At 41.3% G+C, this 12,132-nt stretch overlaps 1 protein-coding gene across 18 annotated transcripts in view; it reads left to right on the top strand.

Annotated features, from left to right (window-relative positions):
• cask (calcium/calmodulin dependent serine protein kinase) overlaps positions 1-12,132 on the top strand; it is a 127,199-nt gene that overhangs the window by 50,756 nt on the left and 64,311 nt on the right. For all 18 annotated transcript variants that reach the window (XM_023950886.1, XM_023950903.1, XM_023950902.1 and 15 more), the window contains exon 3: positions 11,594-11,699. In XM_023950886.1, the coding sequence (XP_023806654.1) occupies positions 11,594-11,699 (106 nt within the window). The remainder of the gene's footprint in view (positions 1-11,593; positions 11,700-12,132) is intronic.

The following is a 12,132-nucleotide window of genomic DNA, read 5'->3' as shown; positions in this document are numbered from 1 at the left end:
TTCATGTCTTTCATGCCTTTCCTCTTACCATGATTTTTTGGGGGCATCTTTCCTGTTTCTGTTGGACTCATCATGCCTCTTGAAAACCAGTCTGATCTTGAACAAGCATCCACAGCTGCCACTACCCTCCTCACCAGTGCAGTGGAGGCTGAACTCCTCTGATGAGCCTCTGCTGCAGACTCCCTGCAGGAGGAACAGCAGAGATCACATCTGCCTTCAATCTCCTCTCTGCTGTTGTTTTTGTTTTCTTTTTTATTTCCTGTCAGCACTTCCTTGCTTGCTGACTCTTTTATTTGCGCTCATTTTTCTTCCTAAATGATCCACAAAAAGGCCTAATTCCTGAGGGTTTGGCGCTTCAGAGGTAAATGGAGCTTATTCAGGCTCACACACAAACTCCCCGCGGGGTGGCCGCAGCCTCGTCACTGGCAGGAAACTGGTGACGGCTACATCTAGTCACTTCAGTTGCTGCCTTAGGCCTTAGCCATAATTGCCCTTGCAGGTGTATACAGGTGGATATGGGCGGTCTGCAGGTAAAAAAATGGGCAAATCTGGACAGGGAATGCAGGCCGTACATGAGATACATGCTGTGAGCGACGGGTCGGAGTGAACACTTGTAACATGTAAGGGTAAGGTTGAAGTAGGTGAGACACAGGAACATTGTACAGACTTTGTTCGGACCCCCCATACTCTGTCCACTTCGCAAAGCAAAGAGCCCATTAGTGCTGATCTGGTGTTCAGGTGATTCCTGGACGCTTCTTGCTGCAGCCTGACTGTTGTGGCCATCCTCTGGGCGCATGTAACCAGCCTGTGCGTGAGCATTTGGGTGGGACGAAAAAAGAGCTAGTCAGCGCACCACGCTGATGACTGGAGAGTGACACAAGGACACCTTACGCCACCATCACCCGCACGTCAGAAGTGCATGTAACTTCCATTAGCCTTACAAATACTCCGTGTTACACTTATCCCACGCACGGCAATGGTACGTTTCATTTTTTATGACGTCCCTTGTGGTGGCTGTATGAGCCTTAAGGGGACTGTAAGACACAGCTGCGCTCTCTTTAAGATGTGGCCACTCCTCTTTACGGCCCTCCACAGGTCCAGACCACCCAAAAATCTGCAGCACCTGTACGGGTCAACTCCTGAGCGGGTGCGACTAAGGTTTTATGTGTCCTCGTTTTTACATTTCCACTTGGGGGCATCACAGAAACTACCTATTAGATTCCCATTTACACCATCAGAATTTGCTGGCAAAGCCTGCAGGTGAGTTTTTGTTCATTTGGAGGAAAAATTTGGTACAGACTCAAGTATTTCTGTTTGAGATGCACATTAATGTATTTTGTACATTTTATTCGCCCAGGCTTTTCCATTTGTAACTCAGTTTAGTGATGGCTATTCACTGCAGCTAATTAGCTGTTTTTGTCACCATAAAGACTTGTAGATAATAGAATTATTGTTTTGACCAACATTTAAGTGGAATGAATCACAGACCGACCGAGCAACTGTTCCAGTTTACACTGGAAATAGTATTAGTGATGGTCAGTTCTGGTACTGAAGATTTACATTCTGTTTACATTCTGCATAGATCCATGTCTCATCTTCTGCTAGATACCTGGATCATATGTCTTCAGTCAACAAAAGCTTTGATTACCGCAGATTTAACAGTTACAGGGGTTTGAACAGCTTCAATACAAGCAAGGTGGTAGATCTCAAGGACCGGGGTTATTAGAACGCAAGATTATTTGTAAATTAATGGTTAGTAGTAAATAAGTCATGTAGCGCTTGTCTACCTTTTTTAAGGCCCAAAGGGCCTTACTCTCACTGTCCCATTTACACCTATAGTCACACAGCCATGGTGCTGCCATGTAAGATGCCAACCAGCCTACCGGGAGCAATGTGGAGTTCAGTGTCTGGCCCAATTACACTTGAGGAGACAAATTGGGAACCTCTCATTTATCTCCTGCAGAACTCCACTGTACTTCTCTGTTGTCCAGTCTTCCCTATCCAAACCAGAGCTACTATGTCTGGATCCTGTAATAGACTTTTTCTAGATCTGCAAAGACACAATCTTCTCTATTCTTCTGTAGAAACATCCTTAAAGCATCCTACATCTGTGGTTCTCCTTCTCTGCACAAAACCAAACTGTTACTCACTTTTGATCTCAGTCTAGCTTCAGCTAATTTTTCACATAACCTCACCGTGATTCATCAGCTTTATTCCTCTGTACACCTCTGCACCAGATGTGAATATAAACAGAAAGGTTTTCTTGATTTGTATGAATTGGCTGTCATTATGGATTTGAAGTGTAAAGATTCAGCAGACTAGAATCCAACGCAACTTGGGTGGTTTAAGTACATATGACTCATATTTAACTCATTATCTTAGATTCAAAGGATACAAACATTTGAAACACAGCAACAGAAGTAAAAAAGTAGCCTTTTTAGCTTATTTGTCTTCACTCTTTTCTTAAATCTAATTTATATGGAAATGGTATACAACAGGGGTCACCAATGCAGTTCTCACGGGTTCATGATCACCCGGAAGGACCATTTAAAGCAACCGCATGGCATGCTCTAAAGGTGCACACACACCGGCTGTGTCGACTCCATTCAAGCAGCCACTTTTAATGAAAAGTCTATGTAAACACGTGCCGCGTCTAGAACACACATGATTGCGTGTCGATACGTTTTTAAGTCGGATCCTGGCTGTACGTACAAATTGTAGAGCAATTAGGCACTCGAATTTGATAATGACGGGTATGTAGGATCCTTTTCAGAAACACAGAAGTGTCAACCGTTGTAAACATGAACAGCAAGGAGAAATGAATAATCACGGTTTGTGTCTGGCTGAATTAATGACACCAAGACGGACATTCATAGGAACAAAAGGCCTGGAGCTAGATTTGCAGGATTTGTACCGTTTGACATTTGGTTCTGAGCCTCTACCTATTGTAGGAGGCAGACGATGCTAGTAAACAGTAGAAACACAAAACAAGAAGAATCCCCTTCCGTGCCGCGACCTGCGTGCCTGGCGCTGGTCCGTTGTGTACAACACTGCTGAAAGCGTGTTCATAAAACCACATAAAGTGCGTTCATGAACGCACCACTATGCACTTTCAAAAATATCATAGATCATAGATAGATATCATAGAATTCAATACAATTTTGAGAAGTTTAATTCATGTTTGGAACAAATGAGGAGTGCAACGGCTCACTTTGAATCACTAACCAGAGACCCAAACACATGGACGGCAGATTACCGCCACCCCATCGCTCTCCCCGCCCCTTGTCTGCATCTCATGCGTGCATCATTTAAATCAATTGTCCGTTCAGACCGAACGCAATTCATGTATAAAATTCGCGTTGACCATCTTTGTTTTAACATGTGTCAAAGTTGCTTCTTGACCCTAGTCCAAATGTGTGTTAACCTGAATCCCCACTGCGTTTGGGAAGAGCTTCCGTCAAAAGCTTTTCTGGACCTCATCACGGAAGAGGGTGCAGATGATGAGTGATCAGGTTTATTTAGCCGCTGCTCTGCAGCAACCAGTGGGAGGGGCTTTAAACCAGCAGAGGACTGTGTGGCTGTGTCCGAATTCCTTCACTACTCACTACATTGTGCACTATATTTTGTAGTGCTGTCTAAATCTAGAATTCCAAAATCAATTGCCAAATCAATCAAAATCAATTGAGGGTGCATCAGCGCTCACTAGATGAATATATAGACCACAATGCAGAGAAAAACGTATTTAAATTTAGTTTTTTAATAAACCATCAATATTTTCATCATCAGAAAATACTGGATTCATGTCATAAAACCCTTATATCAATTAGATTTTTCCCTTCGTGAAATCGATGGCATCATATTCATTGTTTAAAAAACAAAAAGTAGTGAACATGGTGTCCAAATTGCTTTTAAAATCCAGGACACTGCAGTGCCTACAAGGCGCCATTGTTTTCCCAGCGCCAGCAGCATTTCCATCTTGATAAAACCAACCAATGCCATTTATGTGTTCTCTGAGGATTGACTGACTGCTGGCACCCAGGCTTGATGTGGCTCACGTGGCTCGGACTTCAGCTTAAGGCACGATTAAATATCACAACACAAAAAGAACTCCTAATAATTCATTGGAGTGTGGAGCTGTACATGGGTGTGATTGTGGGCCACATTCTCATATGTTTGCAGAAATATCTGCTCAGCTTTTCATTTTTGCCCGTTGGTGTCCTGGTCCATTTATCACGTCGAGCAGTTGTAGACTCAAATATATTGCTCTGTGGATGTGGTGTATTGAAGTTCCATAAACTGCATATTGGGTATGCGCAGTACTTCTATTTGGCCGTTTCAGTTAGTGGCAGCTAATTTAGTTAAGTGCAGTTGACAATGCATTTTGAGGGGACTGATTGAGATAGTTTTAATCCCAAAAGGTTATGAGCAAGATGGGGCAGGGTGCAGCCTGAATAAGCCCTTTAGAGCAGCTGCCAGGCTCGGATGAACAGATCAAAGGCTGAAGAGACCTTTGTGGAAGGATGACAGCCGGATACGCCAGAAAGATGTTCATACTGAGACATTTCCTCTTAATTTGTCAGTCAGTGACAAGACATGGATTAGCAGAAGCAAGCTGTGACCTTTCAGCTGAAAGGTTCATTTTCAGTCTATCTGAAAAAAACAAAAACTCTGACTTGGCTACAGTGATTCCACAGAACAGCTAAATAAAAACAACCGAAGATCCTCCTGACCATTACACTAACAGGGACTTTATCATGCCACACTTTAGTAAGGTGCACACACTGCCCCTTTACACCCAAATGTCGCATGTACAGCGTGTGTACATGATGCGTAAGTGTCTGCAAGGATGATCAAAGTACACAAACCACGCTCTGTCAAATTTCCTCATTTTTAACAGCCAAGCCCCTTGGGTAACACTAAGGGGCTCTGTGCGCAGGGTTCAGAGGTGAAAAGATTAGAAAACTGTACAATGTGCCTGCATCTCACCTACTCCACCCTTATTTACCCTTACATGTTGTATAAGCGTTCACTACAACCTGTCGTCCGCAGCCTGCCCGTTTAAAAAAAAAAAAGGGTATAAATGTTTTTGCCCTACGGGCTGGCTGACTGATCTACAGTTTCAATATTTCCTGCAGACCACCTGCATGCTTTGGACAGCTTTGCCTTTTTTCCGCCTGTGGACAGCCAGTATCCTCTTGTAAGGGCCGTTGTTAGCACACAGATGTTTGCTTTTATGTCTGTGGAGGGTCAGACGTCTTCAGGGATGGAATCAGCAAAGCTTTTGAGTAATCTGCACCGTGATCCCTCCAAGTCCTTGATGCTTTACTGTGACCTTATGAGCCATGCTTCATGCTCTTGCTCCATATACATTTAGTTTACGAAGATTTCATTTACAGCTGATGGTCAGATTCTAAAAATGTCTAAAAAATCAATTAAAAAAGAAATCATTACTCATGTAATGTTTGTGTCACATCTGTTAGACATGGCGCTTACATCATCTACTCCTTTGAGTTCACTTCTGCACCTTGGCTCATCTTCAATTTCACAGAGACTCTTTTTACCAAGCAGACCAGCGTTTGCCTGTCTGGTCCACGCCAGAGTCCAGGTGAGCTTTCACACCTGCCTAGTGAAGTGAAGTATCCGAGGAAACGAACCCTGGCGTGAATTAAACCTAACATTGCGGATTGCTTGAGTTTTTGTCGTCTCTGCCACCTTTCACAGAAGTTGGGATCATAAACATTTGGATAATGTCTGACAGCACTCATGAAGTCAGTTTGGAAAATGGTAATTGATTGGGAAAAAGGTAAAGTTTGAAGCTCTCCACCCATGGGTCCACCCACCTGCCAATCAGAGCTACCCCACCCACTTTGCTTCTTTCTGCAATGGGCCTCCTTTGGTGTTTGCAGGAACTGCAATATTTGGCGTTTTCTGGTGTACATCATGTTCTGGTACAGAGAGTGGTTGTGGTCGGGCGTTAATAGTTTATTAATTAAAACCTTCATCAGCCATTTTAAAAAAGGCTAATATGAGCTATGGTTGTAAATATTCTTTTTAGGATAAATTTGCAAACGTTTCCGAAAAGAAAATTCTGTTAAAGTTAGGTGATTATTGAAATGTCTTTGAGGCTGAATTAATGTTGGGCCAGCCAGGTTTTGTACAAATAGAAAACTTTTGGGGCCAAATAGAAAATCTAATTTTATCTTTATTTTTCCAACAAATGAATAAACAATGTAAAAAATGTGTAGCACTTCTTACACACACAGAGGCACAGCACATGCAAATTCTTTACAAACCAGAAAAAGCTGATTGTAAAAGTTACAGTCTTGCAAAATTGAAAATACTTCTGTAGAAAAACTCTAAATGAATCTACAGGATGTACTGCATGATGGACAGATGGCAGTTATATGTAAGCAGAGTAAAACAATCCTGTTAGTTCTAAAACATCATTATTACATAAAGAAGTTTGACACCTGTATAACCCTGCTGTGACGGCAGAGGTAAAGATTTGGTTCTGATCGGATCGTGTGAAGGAATGAAAAACCTTTTTTGTTGAATTAGTGACACAGTTTTGGACGCAGGAGGAAGAAATGTGTGATGTCTTCTCCTCTGCAGTTGGAGAAGCGGTGTGCTGCTTACAGAAAGCGTGAAGACTCATTTAAGAACTCGGGAAAGAAAAACAACGGCCTACAAACGTTTAGTAATCTTTTGTTTCAGTGAAAATGCTGAGCAGCTGTTATTTTCTGTTGTTGAAGTCATCATGATTACCATATTTTTTGGACTATTAGCCACTGCACAGTGTAAGTTGTAGCAGCCAAAAAAATGCATAATAAAGGAGAAAAACCCATATAGGAGTCACAATGGAGGATAAGTTACACTCTTGGGAAAAATGTATTGAACAAGAACAGACATTCTATCTTGAAAGGCAAATCATAAGAACAAAATAGATGACAAAAACAGACTCTGCACGCTTCACTACCACATCACATTGATGCTTATTTAGCTTCGTGAAACTTCAGAGGAATCTAGTATATTAGTGCAACACAGGAACAATTATTCAGATAACCATAAAGAACATGATGGAACCTCTCCCTCTGGGTCGGCTGCTGTTCAGCCACTGCAGCTCTAGATGGGGACCTGCTTCTCCACTTTGCTGTGGTGGAGCGGTCCCGGCCTGTGATGCTGCATTTGGCTGTCTATGCGGCTGTTCACGGAGGGGGAGGTTCCAATTATCAGCGTTTCCAGCATCTTGTTTTTGTGCTCAGCCTATTTCTCATTGTCTTTTCCCATCAGTTAGGGAGTGGGAGGTGTGAAAGGAGTGGGGGGCCCTAGTTGTTTTTATTTATTTATTTATTGTAATCGTCATGCTTGTTTTTATATTTTGTTGTGTTTTAATGTAAAGCACTTTGTGTTATATTTTTATATGAAAAGTGCTTTATAAATAAAGTTTGATTTGATTTGATTTAACAAGTCAACTTAATTTTTTCTATCACTTCTAGTCACCATTGAATTGAACTAAATTGCTTTGGAACAATTCGGCCAAGCCTGGCCTAAGACCGAGTGGCGCTTCTTCTTCTGGGTCACCCTTAGTAACAAATAGTGATACCCACACCTACAGTGCCCTCTAGTGGTTGTTCCTGTTTATTTAAAAAAATAATCACATACGTCACACCTGAGTATGACTCGCACCCTCGGCCAGACTATGCAAAAAAAAAAAACTGTGAATTATACTAAGAAAAATTGGGTATACAAAAGCTAAAATACCATCAAAAACTCCTCAAAATGGATGGGATTTAAATGCTCGGTAATCCTCTGGTGCGCAAGACTTGTAGATTCCGGGATCCGTCTCTCATTAGCGATGCATTCATCATGTTTGACATGACAGAGCAATTTTGGGTTTTGCCTCTGAGAGACATTGACAGAATATTGAATTGTCTAAGCTGCTTCTCCTTGTCTCTGTGCACAACCGCGCTGTCACAAATGTGCCTCCATCAAATGATCTCTATCTTCTCCGATGCTTTTGTGCCTGTCTTTGTAACAAATAGTGATACCCACACCTACAGTGCCCTCTAGTGGTTGTTCCTGTTTATTTAAAAAAATAATCACATACGTCACACCTGAGTATGACTCGCACCCTCGGCCAGACTATGCAAAAAAAAAAAACTGTGAATTATACTAAGAAAAATTGGGTATACAAAAGCTAAAATACCATCAAAAACTCCTCAAAATGGATGGGATTTAAATGCTCGGTAATCCTCTGGTGCGCAAGACTTGTAGATTCCGGGATCCGTCTCTCATTAGCGATGCATTCATCATGTTTGACATGACAGAGCAATTTTGGGTTTTGCCTCTGAGAGACATTGACAGAATATTGAATTGTCTAAGCTGCTTCTCCTTGTCTATGTGCACAACCGCGCTGTCACAAATGTGCCTCCATCAAATGATCTCTATCTTCTCCGATGCTTTTGTGCCTGTCTTTGTAACAAAAATGTCTCCCTTCTATCTCCTGAGGAGAACAGCTTATTGCTTTATATGCTAAGCTTTTCCCACCTCTTTCTTCTGTGTGTCTATCATTTCTCCCAGGTGAGTTCTCTAAACAAGCAGCACACATTGTTGCTTTCAGCTTCAATAACCCCTCCCATTAGGAACCAATTAAAGGGGTAGACTCTCACAGTCAGGCTACAGTAAAAAGCTCTAAAATGACAGTTTAGTTACAAACACACAGCACTTAAATAAAAGGAAAGCATAAACTTCAAGCCGGTTTACATATGAGACGTGTCTGCAGATGAGTCATCACCGCAGCTTTTCAGGAAAGTACGCCTCACGCTGTGTTTTGCATTTCCATTTAAATCTGTTCTGCTTGGAGGAGGAAGGCGGAATGGACTGAAATAGCAAAAAAATAACAGCCGTGAAGCTGAGACAGCTCCAGCCCCACAGGTTTGAGTTAAAACACTTGACACTTCTGTGTCAGGATACGATGACGGGGAATGAAAGGAATGTGGGAACGTTTGCTGCAACATTCCAGTAAGGTCTTATCAAGAAGGTCATTTCTTCATGAAAGTCCATGTGGCAGCAGCTCCTGGTAAAATATGTCTTGGTGAGTTTCCTTTCTTTTGGATTGATCTGCGTTTGCAGTTGATCTGCACAGAGAGAGGTGATTTGGATCTCACATCTATGGAGTTAAAACAGGGATATGATACTTTTCATACAATCAAACATCCTCTGATAAACAGATGATTTCTGTTTTCATCTTTTTTCTCCTTTGCAACAAAACAAGACAGCTCGAGGTTCACAAGTGTAAAATGAGTTGTGGTCCAAGCCCAAAAGAAATGCCTTCCAAAGAAAATGTGAGCTAGTTAAAGAAATCTTCTTCTTACTGCCTTTTACGTCTTAGGGCAGCAAAGAAATCTTTCCATTTCTGATGGTCGCCAAGGTAGATGCTTCCCCAGGTGTGTCCAAATTCTTTTATCTCGGCTTCTACTGTTCGGCGCTAGGTGTCCAATGCAGTGCTGTCTTTATGATCGTGTTTTCTTGACTCCTCAGTACATGTCCATTCCATGTCCAGTATCTTCTGAAGGTGATTGTTGACATGTCTTCTTGGTTGCAACGGGACAATACATCTTTATTGGAGAACTTTTGGGGCCAGAACATTTTTAATATCCTCCTCAGATTTCTGGTGTGAAAGTTGGAGAGTTTTGTCAAGTCTTGCAGTGTCATCCTCCAGCAGTCTGCTCCATCCAGTAACATTGACAGAACACAGCTGCTGTACAGTTTCAATTTGGTCTTGGTGCCGTACTGTGATGACTTGTAAATATAGTTTATGCTGTTGAAGGTAAAAAGTTAAAGAACGACTCTGAACAATGTTGGAAATTAAAAGCTAAATGTTAGATGAGCTAGAGAAAAGGTTAAGGTCTTTGAATAAATTCAGATTAATTTGTTTGTGTGGGCTACCTAAAACGTGAGTCCAAAGAAATTTAGGCAATTTATTAAATGCACATCCAACCAGCCAGCCATCTATCCATCATCAGACTTCACTGAATCGCTTTTGGGGTAACAGGGTTGCTGGAGCCAATCCTGCCACTGTTGTAGAGAGGCATACACACCTAAGAACAATTTAGAATCACCAATTAACCTGTTTAAGCATATTTTTGGACTGTGGGAGGAAGCCGGAGAAAGCCCACACAGGCACGAAAGAGAACATGCAAACTCCAAACAGAGAGGTCCCAGCCAGGATTCAAACCAGGGCCTTCTCGTGCTCTAAACGAGAGAGCTAACCACTACACCACAATGCAGCCCAACGCAGAATCTGCCCGTAAACCTAACTACGGTACTAACCTCAGTTGGTATGGTTTGTGTGATATTAATATAAATTGATTTGCCAATTAATGTTGAGGTGGTACGTTAGGCCCATGGCAGCCAGCCCTGACCTTCATGTTCACCTCATCTGTGCCAATGATGTAAATTCACTCGCAGAGGTAAATCAAAATCTGTTTTATAGAGAAGATATTATTATTATTTTTTAACTTTTACCAAGCTTGTAGGGTCTGAGTTCTCTCATTGATGAGCTGTTTTCTTACATCATACATTTCTAATGGCTTTTTCGTTTTTCTGTTTGTATAATTTATTGAATATGATGGAATGAAGTAATTATATGGGGTCAAACCAGGATCAGCTTAAAGTGAATGGAAAACCCAATCGCAAATTTAAAAAATTACTTTTTAAAATTTAAAAACAGTTTTAAACTCGAAAGTTCACTTCACTACCGTAACACGTTGCTTATTTGGCTTCATAAACATCAAAGGAATTGAATAGGTTTTTAGTATAGAAGGGAAAAATATGAACAAATATTTGATGCTTCTTCATCTTCTGCAATGCTGTCAGTAGCAAATACTGATACACACAGACATACAGTGCCCTCTAACGGTTGTTGCTCTTTATTTAAAAAATAATCACACATGCGTCACACCTGAGTATAACTCGGCCATACTACGCAAAAAAATGAAGACTTTTACTCCAAAAGTTACGTCATGGGAAGAAATTCCAACACCCTCATTCAATAATCTGCTCTGTCTTAAAAATGTTCACTTCAACGTCCAATCTTGTTTTTTAAAGTTTCTAAAGAAGAAAGGGATTTTACAAAAATCAAACCAAACCGTTACTATTATTCTACACCTAGAAAAAATAAGCAGAACAAAAATGTATATTTTAATGGAGGTCAAAGTTTGGACCTCTTGCCTTCTATTAGCTATTTTTGCTTCTTTGGCTGAAATCACGTCATTGAGACACTTTTTTTGTGGCATCTACCAGCCCCTAAATGCCTCTAAGTATGTAGTTTCTAAACTTAATCATAAGCAGAAATTACTTTCTTTTGACATCGCATTTCATAGAAGTTTGAAAAAAAGCTTGGGTCACTCAGTGATGTTCAAATTGATATTAAATGTGTCTGTATCCAAATATGTGGGAAAATATACAGGCTTTCATAGGGTGTCCTATTTTTTTTTTTTTTTAATGACTGTGTGTCTTTATTTATTGTCCCAATGAGAGGTGCTTTGAAGAAGGAAAAGCTCATGTCCTGCTCTTCTTCTTGTGCTTGCAGATCTGAAGAGGGAGGCCAGCATCTGCCACATGCTGAAGCACTCTCACATCGTGGAGCTACTGGAGACCTACAGCTCAGATGGGATGCTCTACATGGTGTTTGAATTGTAAGTCATGCAGGTGGCGTCACAAAAACACCTGGCAGGGCTCAAAGGAAAAAAAGAAGATGCCTCTAAGGGCCGGTTCATGCTTCAAAGCGATTTGTAATTTACTCGGGCCGCACTGGTTACAGGGCCATCGGAGCAGAATCGCCCTGATCTGTGGGAAGAGTGACACCTGCTGATGACATCATCTGCAGCTGGAATTTTACGCCGTAGTGCAATCACGTCATTTAGCTTGAATCTATTTCAGCAACTAGAGTACACAATGACAGAGCAATCTGTCCAGAAAAATGTCTTTTTAATACTGCAGATGATGAAAATTTAACTGAAGAAATTATTGGAAATGCCTAACTTCACATACAGAGTGAGACAGAGAGCGGACAACTAGATAGAAAATACAGCGTGTTACTGAAAATATGTATCTTAAATCTCATATCTT

This window comes from Oryzias latipes, chromosome 21 (genome assembly GCF_002234675.1).
Source record: "Oryzias latipes chromosome 21, ASM223467v1".
Taxonomy (NCBI): Eukaryota; Metazoa; Chordata; class Actinopteri; order Beloniformes; family Adrianichthyidae; genus Oryzias; species Oryzias latipes.
This window is presented reverse-complemented; position numbering and strand designations above follow the sequence as displayed.